Source organism: Lepus europaeus, chromosome 19 (genome assembly GCF_033115175.1).
Source record: "Lepus europaeus isolate LE1 chromosome 19, mLepTim1.pri, whole genome shotgun sequence".
Classification (NCBI taxonomy): domain Eukaryota; kingdom Metazoa; phylum Chordata; class Mammalia; order Lagomorpha; family Leporidae; genus Lepus; species Lepus europaeus.
Genome location: NC_084845.1, coordinates 19,784,718 through 19,803,569, shown reverse-complemented (window position 1 = coordinate 19,803,569; position 18,852 = coordinate 19,784,718). Strand labels below are relative to the sequence as shown.

The following is an 18,852-nucleotide window of genomic DNA, read 5'->3' as shown; positions in this document are numbered from 1 at the left end:
TTTACCGCGTTTCCCTTCTGTAGGTCCTCATATGTGGGGCTGATGTGCATTGTGAAGTCTTTGTTTCCTTGCTAAAATCTCTAATCTAAAACAGGCAATCAAGCTCAGAGGCAAGGCTTCGCGAGGCATAATCAGAGTTTTAAAAGCAAAGGGGAAAAAGGGGCGGGGAGGGGGGCGAGGCAGAAATCCAAGTGCAGTTAGGAGGCAGATGTGTGTGCAGGGGATGCAGGAGAGGGCGAGAGGGCGTGAGGGCGTTCAAGGTGGACGCAGGAGGAAGGGGATTCTCACGTGGGCGCGGCAGGCACCCCGCGGCTGCCTGGCATCCCCTGGCTCCGGGGTGCCCGGGTCTCCCCCCACCCCCCACCAAGCTCAGCTCCTGGCTTCCCCCCCCGCCCCCCCGGAGCTCCTGGGGCCTTTGTCTCTGCAGCGGGGCGGTCATGGCAGGGCCTGGGAGGGCCCCTCTCGGCGGAGCTGCGGCCGCCCTTAAGAGTTAAATCATGTTGATACACAGGAAGGAAATGAAATAGACGAACTCGCTCCTCTTTTCTTCCTACGGATTTTTCTTTTTTATTCTGAAGATAGAATTACTGGTGGTGAGCATCTGAAAGTCATTAGAAGCCCTGCAGTCTGTCAGGTGCCGACGCAAGAAACTGCTGAATCCAAACGGGTGCTTGCACTGAGGGCTGGGAATTTGTCATGTGCTGATGAGCAGTTATAATAATATATGAGCAAATCACAAGCATTCTGCAAATTAATCAAATTTTTTTCCCCCTTCTCCCTTGTCTCTGGGAGAGGGGCTTTGCAGGCAGACGTAGGTGAGCCAGTTTTGCACACAGATGGTCGCTCTGGCATCAGATGGAATTTATATAACAGTAATTCTGACTCCTTGCCAAAGTTGCAGTGAACACACCAGGGAGATTGTAGGAGACGAGTCATGTGGTTCTGCTGAGGTTGTTGTGAGAAGTTGAAGGGGGGAAATCTCAGATTTTCCTCTTTGCTTCTACTGTTGTTGCCTGCAGGTTCAGAGACGGAACGCCATTCTGCCATGGGCGAAATCCGTCACATCTTTGCTTGCGCCTTGCGCTCAAAGCGAGCTTCGCAGCTGCCGGAACTGCTGGCGGGGACAGGGCCCCGAGCCTCCTGATCCTTGCCGGCTGCTTCCGCGGTTGCAAAGGGGGAAAGGGTTGGGAAGGTGGCCGCCCTCCACGCCCCAGCGACGCCGGGCTGCCTCCCGCTCGCGTGCCTGCAGAGCGGGCCTCGCCTCCTGCTCCCCGTGGTTTTGCTAAACCTACGAGGGCTTTCCTTTTCGAGTGGTTTATTAAATGAAGAATCTAACAGCCCTCACTTTAATTACACACGGGCTCCGTTTATAATTCCTCTGGATTTATTCAAGTAGTTGAAAACGACGGTGCCGGTGATTACAACGATCATGTTAGCTTAGCTCCCAAACCTGGGCTTGGGGTGGGTGTGGACGTGTGTGTGTGTGTGTGTGTGTAAAGGGGTGCTGGGGGGGGCGCCACGGGAGTGCATCTCCGAGGGTCCTCGCTGGGCCCCTGACAGCCCCCTCGTCTTTTCGCAACCTGGGGCACGGGACAAAGGGGTCTCTAGGCTAACCCCTTTTGGGGCCCACACTGGTTCTCACCCCCACGGGTGAGACCGCTGACACCAAGATGGCGTGGAGGCTGCCTTGTGTAAGGAAGTCCCGCGGCTGTGCGGGTTTTTTCTTTATTTTTACCCCCCCATCCCCCCTTTTCCTAATGTAAAGGCCTGCCCATTTTGTTTTGGTTTACGTGACTACAGAGGAATCAGTGGATTAGACAGGAACTTTCGCATGCTTCATTGCAGCTGGGTGCCGACATCTGTCATTCCCGAGCCATCTTCTGGATCACGCTGGCAAGAGAAAGCCAAGTCTGACACCTTTGATTTTAGAGAGAGCTTTTTCTAGGGGAAAAAAAAGAGAAGAAAGGAGTAGCATTTCCTTTGTGACTTCACAAGGGTGGGGGGGGGGGAGCCACCTCTCCTCTAGGCTTTGTTTTATTTATTTATTTTTGGCTTGTGACATTAGTGGCACTTAGTGACGGCTGAATGTTGGAAAGTTGATGGGTCTGTGTCTCCTTTTTACTTTGTAATTTTCCATTGTTCACGGTACCCATTTGTCGAGTTGGGCGTGATAAAAAGTCGCTATTTTAAACGTATCCAGGGTGCCTATCTATATGGATAAATACCGTGGGTATGGATGGCGGGCGTCTGGTTCCTTTATGGGATGAGGGATGTGCGATTCTCTCTCACGCATAAACTCACATTAATACGCTACAACAGCACTCAATTTTGATGGAAAACGTGGCTGCTCGTGCCACACTGGTTTTGGTGAGATGTTCTGCAGCCCCGAGGAGTCCCCCACCCCACAGGAAGTGATGTTTTTACGGAAGATGAGCACAGGTAGTGAATTATGTGCAGATAACCTTGGATGCTGGCTTTTAGTGGATTGGATATTTATTTCCTGGAAGCATTTCGGGCTGGTGGTTTCCTAGGTTGGTTCCCTCTGCTGGTATCACTTCCAGTGTGACAACAGCGCCAAGCTGGGTACAATCCTGGCCCCCCTCCCGCACTTGAATTGTACAATAAAAACAGAAACTACTACGAGGGGCTGATGTGCTCATTTTCAGAGACACAATGGAAAACAGGAAGCCATTGAGCCAGCAGAGACCACCCACTTGCTTATTTCCCTGGGTGTGTGCAGGAATGCAACTCCTCAGCTTGGTAGAAACACACTCACAAAACCTCCCCAGGCCCATCCGCAGAGAAAGTGAGACAGGGGCTGTTAGGGTGATCCCGCGCAGAAATGGAAAACCCCAGCACTCACCAGGCCTGGCCAGGGACACCCGGAGTGCAGCAGGTCTGACGGCAAGAGGGTCCTGGGGGGTGGGTGGTAACATCTGGGACCCAGCACCTCCACCAGGAAGCTCTGGCCAGACCCTCTGGCTTGTCAAGAGAAACTGAAAGTGCACATTTTTACATGCAACCTTTTTTTATTTTAAACATTGGCCATACATCATAATTTTAAAAACAGCACTGTGACAAAAGAAATGCATTTGCATGTGACTCCAGCTGGTGACCCCCAAGGAGACAGGATCCAGAGCCCAGCCCTACTACTTTCCTCTCCAGGGAAGTCCAAGTGCTGTGTTCCCTGGGAGACTTCTGGGTAATTCCAGTCCCAGCTGCCACCCCCTCCTCTCATTCTCGCTGATGGCAGAGTGTACTCACGGGGCGTTCAGGTGCACCTTGGCCCATGGGGTGGCCTTGTGTTTTCCTGCTTCCTGCAGGGACGCTCCATCTTCCAATCATAGGATCCAGGGATCCTTCTCTTCTTCACTCTCCCCTGTGAACCCTTTCACTTTCTGGGGGAAGGCTGGGCTGGCACCACCCACACTGTATAGCCTCAGGGCATCTGGAAGGGAGCTGTATTCCCTTGGAGGGATGCAAGGCAAGGGTTTGTGTGCTTCACACAAGACTGGAAGCCACAACCAGGTTGTCCAAGGTAGAGGCCCTCTTTCCCATGTCCATCCCAGGGTGTCCCTGGAACCTGGGCTGGGAAGAGGAGTTCTGTGTGCACCCCATGGAGGGCTAAGCCCTTTGGAAGCAGCCACTCAGGGGGATAACTTCCACCTGCTCCCTTATCCACTCCCCATGTGTGCAGAGCTGGCAGGAATAGGCAGCCCCCTGGAGGGAAGGCAGAGACCCACTGAGCCCCCCACCACAGGAGGGCACTAGGGAGCAAACCAGTAGCATGGGGAAGTGGAGGTGTGCAGGCTTCGAGGAGGCGTGGGGGCTGTGGTGTGCCCCACTGGAAGCAGATCGGGGGCTGGAGACGGGCATGTGTCTCCTAGGAGAGTCAGAGGGTCTTTGGTGAGGAGGGGTACAGGTGGGAAAGCTAAGGGGGCAAGACACTGTGGTGAGACCCAGGGAGCCAGGGAAGGCTGTGCAGACGGGGTGCCCTTGTATAGGATCCGTGCTATTGCTTCACTCAGGGGATCTGGTGGTGCCCAGGATGGGGGATTCCAGGGGGCAGGGCTGGCTCTTCCTGGTTCTGCTGGATTCCACACATCCCTGCAGCCCATCGTGATGCCACGGGCATACTTGTACCGGATCCAGTCTCCCTAAGGAGGGAAGACGTCGACGCTAAATGTGTGCAGAGAAGGGGCTGCACATGCTAATTTTAGAATCTAATTTTTTTGCCATCCCTGAAGACTGTTTTCATGATTTTACTTAATAGTTAGACTCTGAAAAACTTCACAAACAACTTTGTTTTCAGCAGTAGTATCCAACTCTGACTCATGTGTGTTTTTCTTTTTTTTTTTTAAGATTTGTTTATTTATTTGAAAGTCAGAGTTACACAGAGAGAGAAAGAGGCAGAGGCAGAGAGAGAAAGAAAGAGAGAGAGAAAGAGAGGTCTTCCATCCGGTGGTTCACTCCTCAGTTGGCCACAATGGCCGGAGCTGTGTTGATCTGAAGCCAGGAGCCAGGAGCTTCTTCTAGGTCTCCCACATGGGTACAGATGCCCAATGACCTGGGCCGTCTTCTACTGCTTTCCCAGACCATAGCAGAGAGCTGCATCAGAAGTAGAGCAGCTGGGACTCGAACCAGAGCCCACATGGGATGCTGGCACTGCAGGCGGTGGCCTTACCTGCTATGCCACAGCGCTGGCCCCTCATTTGTACTTTTCTAAGGCCAGTCACCTAAAAGCAGGTCAGCTTGGCCCCAGTTAAAGCCACGTCTCACAGGTCACCCCTCCTCGCTGCACACTTGGGGCAGGTCGGGAGAGAGAGGAGCGAGCGAGCTAGGGAGGGGAGAGCGTCTCAGTGTCTGTGCCCCTGTGCCCTTCACGCTGGGGCCAGTGTCTTCTCTGGTCTCTCTTGTCCAGCCTTCCTTTGAAAGACCCAGAGACAAGCTCCGGCTATCATTAGAGTATTATTATATTACACATCTAAAAATCTCAAAAAAAAGGAAAGTAAGTGCATCGACCCTGTGAAGGTTATTTCATGACAAACATAAAGGCTTTCACAGGCTCTGGGGCAGGATGGGAGGTCTGGATCGATGGCTGCTGGGGACGGCAGGCCAGCCGGGGGCTCTGCCAAAGCTGGGGGCAACAGATACACAGGGTTTCAAGCCAGTGCTGGGAAGGATGGGCCAGTGTCTGTGCACAAAGGTGATGAGGAAGGGAGCCACCCTGAGGCCAGGCCCGGGGCTGTGTGAGAGGCAGTGGGGAGGGGCGGAGGCAGGCCCTGGGGGACGGGGCACCCCCAGCCAGAAGCAGTCTCTATTACCCCCTCCTGGAGGCTAGCTTCCTCTAAGCTTTTCCACCAGCTGAGCCTGAACCTGGGGCCAGAGGGAGACGGCCAGAGGCAGTGGGCTGAGCTCTGGCTGCAAATGCAGGGAGGCCTGGGGCGCAGTCACGTCTGCAAGGCTCCTTAGAACCTTCGACCTCAGTGTCCTCTGACCGCAGCACCGCCAGTGGAGCGAAGACGCGCAGATCGTCACGCTGCAGGTTGCTGGACAGTTCGGCACCTAATGGAAGCGGTATTTGAATTCCAGGACACTTGGAAAGTTCACGGCAATTGGAATTGAAATATACGTTTATTTGGGTGCAATATTTCTGAAATCCTTGTTTAGTTGTTTCATGATATGCATTTTCCGTGAACTTGAAACCTTTATCTAGCAAACATCTGTTCACCTCTTTCTGTGGGTCACACGTTCTGTGAAGGATCTCACAGGCCTTCTCACTTAATCTTCACCACAACCCTACAAAGTGAACTCTTCTATTACACCCATCTTACAGATGAGCAAACTGAGACCCAGAAAGGTGAAATAGCTAGCCCAGGTACACACACACACACAGCCTGTTGCAAGAGACAGAGTGGGCTTGAATGATAGGGTCCAGTCCTTGAGTAACACCGTGTTGGGGCCCTGCTGGGCTGTGATTACTTCTCAGACTCTGCTCTGTGCCTTCCCTGCTTCTAGGATGTTGATGAGGCCTTTCCCATCCTGAACTTTGTGTCACCAGCAGAAGCTGAGTGTCACCTGCTGGGCTCAGTGATATTAGCCTCTACGCTCAGCTGAGATCAATTCCCGAAGTGAGGCCTGGAGCTCTCCTTGTTCAGTGAACCTCAACCAAGTTCATTTTCAAAGAAACTTTATGGCACACTTTTTAATTTTCTTGTAGAGTTAGGCTTGTGAGAGCAGTGTGTAGGTAGCACAGAGACTTCTCCTGTCGTCTTTTATTATTAACACTGAGATTAGTAGGGTGCACCTGTCACAATTAATGACCAGACATTGATACATTGTTATTCCGTCAAGTCGGAAGTCCACATGTATTTCCTTAGTTGCCACCTCATGTTCTTCTCTGCTCCAGGATCCCATGCAGGATTCCCTGGGGCCTGAGTTATCTTTTCCCTTTAGGCTCCTCTTGGCTGTGGCGGTTTCTCGGGCTTCTACTGTTTGATGATCTGACAGTTGCAAGAGGTATTTTGCAGAGTATCTCGCAATTGCAGTTTCTCACGTTTGGACTGGGATTGTGGGTTTTGGGAAGAATACACAGGTCTCATCATAGTACATCAAGGGGAGCCGTGGGGCCCGAGGCTGTGGCCACCTGGCCGAGGTGGCATCTGTCAGAACCCCCTTCCCATAGGTGCCCTTTGGAAGGCAGCTTCCATGTGCAGGCTCTGCTGCAGGGGGAGGGTGTGCTGCCCTACCTCCAGGAGAGTTTGTGTCTGCACAGATTATTTTGGGGTACCTGCACGTGCTTGCCTGCCTCCCAGATGCATTCATTGGCCCAATCATTTGTGTCAGTATGACGTGTGGATGCTTATTGCATACTTTGGGTCAGAATCTGGTACCCTATTATTCCCTCTGTTGCTCAAATTCTCCCAGCTTTTGGCTGGAGAGGATCCTGCCATCGGCTCTGAGCATCTTTGAGATATTCCCACAATCCCTCAGGATGTGCTCTTTTGAGCAGTTCCCTACCTTCTGGCACAAAATGTCAGCTTACACACTTCCTGCCCCAACCCTGCCCTCACCCATTTTTCCAAGAAGCCCTGATTCCTTTATAGTTCCTTTTGAGAACAGAGTTAGAAAGTAGCTCTTTCCAGGTCCTGTCAGGTGGCAGCACTTGGAAGTGTCTGTGTGTGTGCTCACACCTGTCTGTGTGAATAGCACGTGCACACTTCAAAACCTTTGTGGGAAGTGGGATCCGAAGACAACTTAATTTGATGCAAGAAATTTTTGAGAGGCCGGCCTTGTGACTCAGCTGGTTAAGCTGCTGCCTGTGACAATGGCATCACATATCAGTATTGGTTTTAGTCCCAGTTGCTCCACTTCCGGTCCAGCTCTCTGCTGATGCAACTGAGAAAGCAGCAGAAGATGGCCCAAGTGCTTGGGTCCCTGCACCCACATGGGAGACCTGGGTGGTATTCCAGGCTCCTGGCTTCAGCCTGGCCTGGCCCTGGTCATTGCAGCCATCTGGGGAGTGAAACAGCAGATGGGAGATCTCTCTCTCACTCTCTCTCTCTCTCCCTTTCTTCCTCCCTAGCTGTAACTCTGCCTTTCAAATAAATATCTTTTTCTAAAAAAAAAAAGAAATTTTTGAAACTCATACATAGTTTTTTCATAACATACATTTTCCATGAACTTTTAAAAGACATCATTATTTTTATAAAACTATGTATTTCATATATTATACATATTTAATTAAATGTGAGTTCACACTGGTGTCACCAATCCTTTAACACAGAATCAAAATTCACTTTCAATATAAGTACATTTTTAGGGTAGCCTTTTACATTAAAACTCAAATCCCAGAAAATTTAAAACATAAGATTATTTGCACTAAGGATATTCCAAAGTATTTTAGCATTTTTGATTAGGTGGATGAATATTTTTTTTAAAAAACCGAAAAACATAAATTATGAACCTTATTAAAGCCACTCTTTGCCTACTTGGAGTTAGGGAAATTATGTGTGTGTGTGTGTGTGTGTGTGAACTGAGAAAATGACTTGCTCTGTAGATCCAATATATGTTTATACATGTTTTTGCCTATCTCATGGCCTTTGCTGGCTTCTTCATTTTTTTTAAGATTTCTTTATTTATTTGAAAGGCAGAGTTACATAGAGAGAGAAGGAGAGGCAAAGAGAAAGAGAGAGGTCTTCCATCTGCTGGTTCATTCCCTAATTGGCCGCAATGGCCAGAGCTGTGCCAATCTGAAGCCAGGATCCAGTTGCTTCCTCCAGGTCTTCCCACATGGAAGCAGGGGTCCAAGGACTTGAGCCATCTTCTACTGCTTCCTCAGGCCATTAGCAGAGAGCTGGATCGGAAGTGGAGCAGCTGGAACTTGAACCAACACCCATATGGGGTGCTGGCACTGCAGGCAGTGGCTTTACCCATCAAGCCACAATATGGCCCCCGAGCCCTGTTCATTTTTTATAAAAAATATTTATTTGCACTTGAAAAGCAGAGAGAGAGAGAGAGAGAGAGGAGAGAGATCTTCCATCTGCTGGTTCACTCCCCAAATGCCTGCAACAGCCTTGGCTGGGCCAGTCCAAAGCCAAGAGCCCGGAGCTCCATCAGGTTTCCCAAATGGTGGCTGTGATCTGAGTACTTGAGCTGTCACCTGCTGTTCCCTTTGGTGCCATCAGCAGGAAGCTGAATCAGAAGCAGGTGCTCCAACCAGGCATGCAGGCATCCCAAGTGGCAATCTAACAGCTGCCTCCACCCCTTAGCTGGGCCTGGTGAATCTGGCAGGAGGATCGGCAGGATTCCCAGGGGTCCTGGGCCAGCTTCCCCCCTCTCTGCAGCTTCAGGTCCAAGTAGTAGTAAATGTTCAGAAGGAGCCGCTTATGAGGGCTGGGGGGGGGGGGGGGGGACTCCAGTGCCCCCAGGTGGAAGCCTGACCACCCTCCTGAAGGCCTGACTTGCTCAGAAATCCTCTGATCACTGTACCTGGTAGATTCCATCCAGGTGGGTAGGGTCCCTCCTCCCCTCCAACCCCCCCCCCCCCTTCCAGGGCCAGATTTCTGACGTGCTCAATTGGACCTATAGGTGGAGCCATTTTCTTACCTAGCAGCTGGGGTTTGCAAATATCCTGAATTTGAATGTGTCCAGTGGACTCTGGCTGGGATGCGGTGGCGCTGCTAGGAGCTCCCTTGGTAGCACTCGGAGGCAGCTCTTCCCAACCCTCCCAGGCCTGTGGGACACCTGTTTCTCTGCCATTTCATCACTTGGTCCCTCCCGGCGGCCAGCACCGAAATGTGGGGCTACAGGGGCAGCTTAGAAACAAGTCGGCCCTTTACAGCCACAGGTTCTCTGTCTGCAGTGTCAACCAACCATGGACAGAAAATATACAGGAAAAAAAATCCAGAAAGTTCCACAGAGCAGAAATGGAATGTGCCAGGCACAGAGCACAGCCTCCCGCCATTCACAGACGGTCTCTCCAGCACTCACTGTTGGAACACTGTCTACCGCGAGTTTCTTGCACTGTCTAGCTTGACCTATGGTGGTTTTGTCTGCGCTGAGCCTGCACACACTTAGCTTTCTTGCCATGAGCCCCTAAACAGCAGAGTGTAACAACTATTTACACAGCACCTGCACTGTGTTAAGCATTCTGAAGAATGTGAAGTATGATGGAAAGTAGGCAGGAGGAGGTGCACAGGTTCTGTGCCAACACTATGCCATTTGATATCAGGGACTTGAGTGTGTGTAGATCTTGGTATCAGTGTTTGGGGGCGTGTCCTGGGACAAATCCCACTGTGTAACGTGGCCCCGTGCACCAGAGTGTGCCAGAGGCCAGACTTTGATGGGTGTCTGGAGGTTACGTTGTGCCTGTACCTGGGATGGCTGTGGCATGTGATGTGTGTGCAACATCCATCCACATACGTGTGCAACACACCCCTGCAGGGTGCCGGTGGGCTAACCTACTGGAGCATGCGTGGCTCCTGACCGGAGACTCCTCTTGGTAGAACGTTTCCTGCCAGCATGTTGCAGGCAGTGGCAAGCAGCAGGGGATGGAGAGCTCCAGGTCTGTGTAGAGATAACCCCAGGTTGAATTCCTGATCAGAAATCAGATAACTGTATACACCAGACTTAGGGGAAGCATTTCCTCTCCCTGGGCCTTGGTTTTGCCATCTGTGAAATGGGAAGACCTGGCTCCACCACAGCCCCCAGCTGGCAGACCCTGTCTGTGAGTGGATCTCAGATGATCTTCACTGATGGGCAATCTGACCATCCCCCGGACCAGAGGCTGGGCCACTGCCATCTCTCCAGCCTCCCGTCTGCCGGAGGAGCAGACTGTTTGGAAAGTCTGGAAGCTCCAGGGATGCAGCCCCATCCCTCCCACGAGAGCAGCTGCCCACGCTGTTGCACTGGAATTAATGGATGGTGCCCCCAAGGGCGGGCATTTTCCCCTCCCCCTCAGGTTCAGGGATACAGCAGGTATTTCCATCATAGCAAGTAAGAAAAATACCTCGTTTCCCTCCTTCTGGTATAAACAATGTGCGCCCGGCTCTCTGATACCCCCTTGACCCTCCACACTGTATACATATTTATATATTATTCATAGTGGATTAAAAATGAATGCGCTCTTTACCACGGCTCCGCGGCGCGGTGACAATACAAATTAACGTATGATGTACTTACTTTTCGCCAGGCAGTGATGGGAGATGTTGATGGCCTGCAAGTGAGAAGTGGAGAGAGGCGAGTGAGGTGAGGGTGGGTAGTTGAGGGGGGGCACCCATCTGGCCACACTTCCAGGCTGGGAACCTGGCTCCAGGTGGATGGGGCAGGGGTCTTCTGGGCAGTGTGGGAAGGGTCTCCCCACTTCTCTTCTCCCACTGCTGGAGGCCCTGCCTTCCTGGTGGACTCTGTGAGCCTGGCCCTGGATCCCTGTACCCACCAGCTCCTCCCCCAACATGCTGGCCAGTGCCTAGGACCCATCCGTGCCAGCTTCCTGTCCCAATGTCTCTGACTGCAATTGCCTGGTGCTATCTTCCATTCCCTCCTCCACTCCTTTGCTGGGAACATAACTAAGGATGAATGCTGTGGTATGCTGTGTTGGCTGCTGGGTTATAGCCACTATCCAAATCCAAACAAATGCAGCAAAAACTAAGTGCCCAGTCCATGTCCCTGTTGAGCTGAGAGTCTGCCCAGTGGGGAACTTGGCCATGACTGTCATGTCTTCAGCTGCTGGTGTCAGAACTGGGGCAGAAAGTATTGGCTCAGAGTGTGACAGCGGATCTGGGACAATCAGGGAAGGCCCTCCTGTGGCAGAGGGCTTGGAGCTGGTGGTCGAAGGATGAGCCATGGCAATGAGACGATGCAGGGTCAGGAGGATGAGCAAGGACTGTGCAAAGGTCCTGAGGCAATGACGCATTTGAAGACCAGGGAAGAGCCCTATGTGGCCAGAGGGCAGCAAATGTGAGGGCTCGGAGGGTGGGGAGGCTGGAGGCAGAGACCGTGAGAGCCTCCTGTTCCTCCGGGGTGTGCTCTTGGAAGCCCCCAGTCACCTCCCTCTCAGCACAGATAAATGCCTTTGCCTCAAAGTGCTGTTATGGACTCACCAGGCTTAACCCCAGCCACATTCTCCAAGGGGAATTCTGTCCTGCAAGAGACCGGACAGCAGATTCCTACCCACATTTGTTAAACTGTGTCTGAGTGAAATGTGACTCATTACTCGTTCTGCAGGACCCTGGAGGTCTTCCAGTTGCCACTGCCCCCAGGCAAAGGCCAGTGCCCCTAGGGGTGGGACAGGGTTTCCCACAGTGGCTGAGACACCCACATCCCGTGTGAGAGCGTGCAGATTCCACCAGCTTCCTGCTAGTGGGCACCCTGGGAGGCAGCAGTGATGGCTCAAGTCCTTGGTTCCCTGCCAGCCATGGGGAGACCTGGACTGAGTTTCTGGCTCCTGGCTTTGCCCTTGGCTCAACCCAGCGGTGGCAAGCATTTGGGGAGTGATCTAGCAGATGGGACATCTCTCTCTCCCCTGCCTCTCTCTCTCTCTTGCCCACCAAATGAGTACAGAAAAGTTAAAGAGAGACCAAATCCCTTAAGCTTTAATCACACCGGTGCCTGGGGAGCTCGTGCTGAGTCAGCACTTTGGATGAAAACCAAAGCGGGCTGGCCTGCTTCCTTCTGAAGATCGCTTTTCCTCCAAACCCCACCGCAGAAAAGTCTGAGAGCTCCTAGCAGATTTCCATGGCCCCTCTGCCGCAGATCCCGGAAGTCCACAGCGACGCAGTGGAGCTCTCAGTCCTGGGGTCTGTGCTGAAGCCCTGGTCTATGTTCTGAAAGCCAGCAGATCTCAACATCATCGCATTTGGGCCAGTATCAGGGGCTCCAGGGGGTGGGTGGCGCGGCGGAGTTGAAAGCTTCACCAGATGTAGCTAGACCCAGAATGGTGCCAAGCGTCCCCAGGTGCTCTGCATAACCAGAGCTTGCCTTCTGGGAATGGACGCTCCCACCATCAAAGGGTCAGCTTTCCTTACAGCTGTGTTCTTGGGCGGCACTAGTGCCCTCCTCTGGGCCTACCATGGCTTCTCCAACCCAGTCTTCCCTCTGAGGGGACCCCACAGCACTCTCTTCCACATCGGTCTCATGGGAACCTCTCACCAAGCAGCTCAGATGGATGAGTGTGTGTGGACAATGTCGTGTATGTATCCAGAAAGCCTTACTGTGCAGTGGTCCCCACCTCCAGAGGAGGCAACATCCCACGTGGATGCCTGAAACCACAGGGAGTACTGAGCTCTGCATACGCTAAGTTTTCCCTATCCATGCCTACTTATGATGAACTTTAATTTCTCACTTAGACACAGTACCAGACTGGTCATCAGATGGAGCCATTGGAACCACATAATGTAGCGAGCCCCTGAATGCAGTCTCTCCTGCTGTGACACCTTGTTTTCCTGTGCTCACTCTTCTTGTGATGGTGTGAGATGATGCGGTGTCCCCGTGAGGAGATGGAGCCGGGTGCGTGGCAGTGCCGTGAGATGGAGCAGGGTGTGTGGCACTGCCGTGAGATGGAGCATGGCACATGGCACTTCTGTGAGATGGAGTGTGGCACTGCTGTGAGGTAATGCCGGGCTGCTAACAGTTCAGGAAGATCTCTGAGCCACGACGATACCAGCTGATCATGGGTCAGTGAAACCACAGAATGCAAAATCCTGGATGGTGATAGGGATACTACTGCTTGGGATAATTCATTTGTGTGTGTGTGTGTGTGTATCCTATAGAGACACATTATAGTCAGTGTTTGTAAGGATTTTGGAGGGATGTAAGTGTTTCATATACATGGGTAATTTGTCTTTTTTTAAATATTTATTTTATTTATTTGGAAGAGTTACAGAGAGAGGGTGAGAGAGAGAGAGATTTTCCATCTGCTGGTTCACTCCCCAAATGGCCACAATGGCCAGAGCTGAGATGATCGGAAGCCAAGAGCCAGGAGCTTCTTCAGGGTCTCCCACGCAAGTGCAGGGGCCCAAGCATTCGGGCCATCCTCCACTGCTTTCCCAGGCAGATTAGTAGGGTGCTGGAAGTAGCAGCCAGGCCTGGACCTGGTGCCCATAGGGGATGCTAGCACTGCAGGTCAGGGCTTTAACCCATTGTGTCATAGCGCCAAGCCCAGGTAATTTGTCTTAAAGTCAGATCTTCCAGGCCCACAGTCCATTGACTGTCTCATCTGTACAGTGGGGCTAATATTACCTTGGGCAACACTGCCATAAAGGTCAACTATGAGAGCAAACATGCAAAAATGCACAAGAAGAGCTGTGGATTGTAGGCCACTGAGATCCTTAAGTGTTACCATTATCATACGGGGAGCTTCTATTTGCAAGATCAGGATTTATTGTGAGTCTAGCATATGTAGAAATCCTTCCACAAATGTACACACGCATGGCTTTAGATGCACATACAAATAGATTTTCAACTCACCCAAGTGAAACAGAAAACAACCCCCATAATGGTTTCACCACTGAAATGCCCACATGTGCCATAACATCACCTTTGGCTACCAAGAAACACTCAGAATGCAACCATAGGATAAAATCACGAAGAAAACTTGGAAATCAATTAGTGGGTGAAAGGTACTTAAGTGCTTTTCAACCAAGCTGGCCAGTCCAAAAAGGCTCTCATGAATAAAGGTGACATTTGAGGTTCTCCTCTAGTCACCACTCTCACGGTGCACGGGTCCTGTGGGGATACGACGTGCAGAGAGGGGAGCTCTCCAGGGCTGCAGCATGCAATTCTGACACAAACTGCTCTTCGGCGACGACAATAGCAAAGGCAAACAGATTGGCTGGTGATCAAGAGCAGTTGAGGGATGGAGAAACTAACGTGGTCCTGGAGAACAGAGGGAGACTCCTCTGGGGTTGTAGCGCCATGAATCTCCCCGGGTCATGGTACCAGAGGGTTGGATTTCATTGTTTATTAACTTCTCACTTGAAGTTCTTAACTCCAGCAGCTTGTCCTGGCATGGTGATATTCTCCACCAGTAGATCCGTGCATTTAAGGAGTCAGTGGATGGCCTTGTCCCCGTGCTGGTTTCTAGGAGAGTGACTGCCCTCAGCTGTGACCACGGTGGCAGGAGAGACAACACCGTTGCCTTCTGAGATGCTCTGGGCAGATCTGAAAGTCCTTGTTGGGTTTCCTGATGTTTCATCTCTTGCCCTGGGTGCTCTCGGGTGATCTGCAAATGGCTCCCAGACCTCCTGCTCCGAAACTGAGCCCTCCCTCCTGCTTGGTAGTTTCCCTTTCAAGACCCCTCAAGTCCTTGGCATAGCTCAGTGTACACGGGGTGATAACCTCATGAGCTGTGTGCTTGCGTCCCAGGGGCTCAGGGGTCTCTCTAAGCGGCTTGGTAGAAGGATCTGCTGAAAGTTACTGGTGCCCAGCATAGCACTAATTTAGGGTCATGGTTATAGTACGGAAAATGCCTTTTCCTTTTAAAATGTTTATTTATTGGTCTTTATGTATTTGAAAGAGTAGGGAGTGTTCTGCCATGTGTGGGCCAGGCTGAAGCTAGGAGCCAGGAACTCCATCCTTGTCTCTCACTTGGTACACAGGCCCACAAACATGGGTCACCTTCTCAGTCACATGTGCAGGAAGCTGGATCAGAAGCAGAGCGGCCAAGACTTGAACTGGCACTCCAATACCGGGTGCCAGCGTTGCAAATGTCAGCTTTACCTGTCACATCACGATGTCCGTCCCTTCGCTTTGTTATTTATTTTTAAAAAGGATTTGTTTATTTGAAAGGCAGAGGCAGAGACGTAGAAAGAGAGAGAGATCTTCCATCCGCTGGTTCACTCCCCAAATGGTCACAATGGCCGGAGCTGGGCAGATCCAAAGCCAGGAGCCAGGAGTTTCTTCAGGTCTCCCACGTGGGTACAGGGGCCCAAGGACTTGGGCCATCTTCTACTTCTTTCTCAGGCCTTAGCAGAGAGCTGGATCAGAAATGGAGCAGCTGGGTCTCGAACGGGCACCCATATGGGATGCTGGCGCTGCAGGCAGTGGCTTTACCCACTACACCACAGCGCTGGCCCCTTGCTTTGTTCTTTATTTGCACACTGGCTTTTTTTTTTTTTAAGATTTATTTATTTATTTGAAAGTCAGAGTTACACAGAGAGAGGAGAGGCAGAGAGAGAAAGAGTGATCTTCCTTCCGCAGGTTCACTCCCCAGTTGGCCGCAACGGCTGATGCTGCGCGGATCTGAAGCCAGGATCCAGGAGCTTCTTCTGGGTCTCCAATGTGGGTGCAGTGGCCCTAGAACTTGGGCCATCTTCTGCTGCTTTCCCAGGCCACAGCAGAGAGCTGGATTGGAAATGGAGCAGCCGGGACTTGAACCAGTGCCCATATGGGATGCTGGCACTTCAGACCAGGGCATTAACCTGCTGTGCCAAAGTGCCAGCCTCTGCACATTAGCTTTTGCAAGGGGGAAAAATGATTAAATTCAGCCTTATATTAGGCACAACAGTAAAAACTAAAGTAGTAGAAACTCTATCCAACAATGAGTAACTCCTTTGAGAAAAGGCCAGGCAAAGCAGTAAGATAATCAGCAGTTCAGCTCTGCTCACTCTGTGACAGGTGCAGGGCTTGGCACTGGTGACCCTGAGAGAGTTCTGACTCCTGCCTTGGGAACCCGCAGCCTCTCAGGGGACCAGTCCATATCCAAGAGCCCACCAGGCAGGCGTCGTGTTGAACAAAGCATGGAGGAAGGAGTGGGCTTGGAGTCTGCAGAGGGCAGACACGTCCTTTCAGACGAGGGCACAGAGACCCACAGGGTGAAGCCGATCGCGGAGACCCCCTGACGTGTGGTTTGCTGTGCACCAACGGACACGCTCTCCTGGAGACTGGGCGGATGGATGGCTGAGACCGAGCCAAGATGGCCTTGATTATTCCTGAGAGGGGAAGTGGCCATCAGAACTTTGGGGCCAAGAAGTCCCAGGCTGGGCTTCTCTGGATGCTCGCTCTCGTGTCCCTGGGGCAGATGGGACGGGAGTGGGGAACTGGAGTCATGAGGGCCCGGCTGCAGACTGCCATGCTCAGAGTCTAGGCACGCCTGGGACCAGATTCCGAAGGGGAGATTTTAAAGAAATTCAAGTGGGAGAATGAATTGGTCTGGAGATCCTTTGGTTATGAAAACAGTGCAGACTCCTGAAGCTAAGGAAAAGCACACGTCTAGCCCTGGACGCAGTTTGGTGGGCAAGTGATCCCCACAGCCCCACATTATGGTGACCTGGGGTTTCTCAGGAGTCAGGCCGTTCTGCTAACCAAATGAACAGGGGTCTGCCATTTCTGCCCCGGGAAAGTGCTGAACGTGTTGTTTGGCTGTTTTCTGGGGCAAATAGTTAGGCCTACTTGGTCCCTTGTTTATTCTGTTTTATTTTAATTGTTTTGAGCCAATGAAACTTATTCCTGGGTCTGACCTCTCTGGGAGCTTCCGGGAAGGCGACATGCACAGCTTCCCAGCCCTGGGAGCGACACGATCACCCCACTGTCACTGCCCCATCCCATCCCCGTGCCAGCTCCTCCAGATGGCAGATGGAGTGTGTGCAGGATCCGACCGTGGGCACCAGGCAGACGTCCACAGGGGTCCATCTTCTGTTCTGAGTGCAGGCTGGCTAGCAAGTTTCACTTCAATATTCTCTGCTCAAAAGTCTGCCCTCTGAACAACTCAGGCTGGCCCTGCGGGTGCGATCATGCTCGTGCCTGCCCTGTTCCCTGCTGCGCCTCCCCGCAAACCCTCAGCTTCCACACATCCCTCCAGGTCGGCCCCTCCAACGCTGTCCTGCAGCCAGGCCCTCTCTCCCCAGTGCCCATGCTGGCTTTCCTCAACAATGTAAGAGTTCCTGGGAGGCTAAGTAAGGGGCCTGGCTTTGTCCTGGGACCTGGATCCGACTCACAGATGAGGAATTTATGGTCTTTTGTGTAGCTGGGCCAGCAAAGTGCAGCCCCTAGGTCGGATGGGCCTCTTGTCTGTTTTTCTGGCTTTTACCTTTTAAAAGTGGTTGGGAAAAAAATGAAAATATTAATATTTTATCACACCTGAAACTGGCATGAAATTTCACCTTTCAGTGTGGATCAGGGTAGTTTTAAATTGTATCCATGAAACACTGGGGAGAATTTGTTTCCTCTGTTGTTCTCTAAGTACCGGCCTGGGATGGCTGATGTTACCTCTTGTCCTGCAGAGCATCAACCATTGATTGTCTAGGTGTCTCCTCTTGTACCACCTGCAAACTCTGGGTGAAAGACTCTGGCCAGGATGGGATGATCTCTGAAATCCCACTTCAGGTGCCTGACATATTGGCTGCTTTTCTGTACTGAAGGACAGCAGTAGGCCTAACGATGTGGGCAACACCGGTGCCACTGATGGCAACCCTGGGGGTCTGGAGGGGTAGAGAGGGGACAGGGAGGGTGTGAGCAGCAGCAGTGTTGACCGGCCACTCTTTCTGCCTACAGGTCACAGGCCTTTCCAGTGTCGCTACTGTCCCTACAGTGCCTCTCAGAAGGGGAACCTGAAGACCCACGTCCTCTGCGTCCATCGCATGCCTTTTGACAACAGCCAGTACCCTGACCGCAGGTTCAAGCGCTCCAGAGTCGACTCGGAGGCTTCTGGGAATTATGAGGAGCCCACAGCTGTGAAGGCAGGGAGCTCAGCAGAGCTGGTGGAGGAGGGCGCCAAGTGCCAGGAGGACAGCCACTGAGCAGCCCCGAACCGCACCTTGCAGTACGATTTCACGCAGTGTTAAGGTGATGCATCGGGCGGAAGAGTTTGCTAACGGCATTCCAAGGGGAAAAAAATCACGTGCGATGCCCCTCCTAGTGTATAGAACCTTTACAAAAATTTTAAAAGATATCTATATATCTATATATCTATATTAAAAAAAAAAATCACCCAGCCCTTGAACATGGCTGCTAAACTGTTACCTGGCAACAAGTACTTCCAAACAATGCAGGTGGGTAGAAAAGCGATTTCAAAAGAATGCTTGTGTCCTCCGAGCGCGAGAAAACCCGGGGGCCCTTCCAACTCGAAAGTCGTCTTTGTCCCAAAATAATGCTCTTAACCGAAAACCGATACCATCTAAATGATTCAGTGCTGCCGTGCCGATGGAGGGAGGCTGTGTTTTCGTTGTTGAAAACACCTCTATCATCTGACACCAGCTGCCGTCATTTGCCTAGCACCCTAATGAGATGTGTTGGGAGGCAGCTGTGGTGCCAGTCAGACTGGAGCGGTCACTGCAGAGAAAATCGATTCACGTGGTGTCGTAACTGCACTCTTGGAGAAACCCTAGACGGCCGGCGGCCAGCACCAGGGCTGAC

General features: G+C 51.9%; 1 protein-coding gene across 1 annotated transcript in view; it reads left to right on the top strand.

The window, feature by feature from the left end:
- ZNF536 (zinc finger protein 536) overlaps positions 1-18,236 on the top strand; it is a 247,859-nt gene extending 229,623 nt beyond the window's left edge. The window contains exon 4 of the mRNA XM_062177770.1: positions 17,992-18,236. Coding sequence (XP_062033754.1) covers positions 17,992-18,236 — 245 coding nt within the window. The remainder of the gene's footprint in view (positions 1-17,991) is intronic.
- Positions 18,237-18,852: the final 616 nt, after the last annotated feature.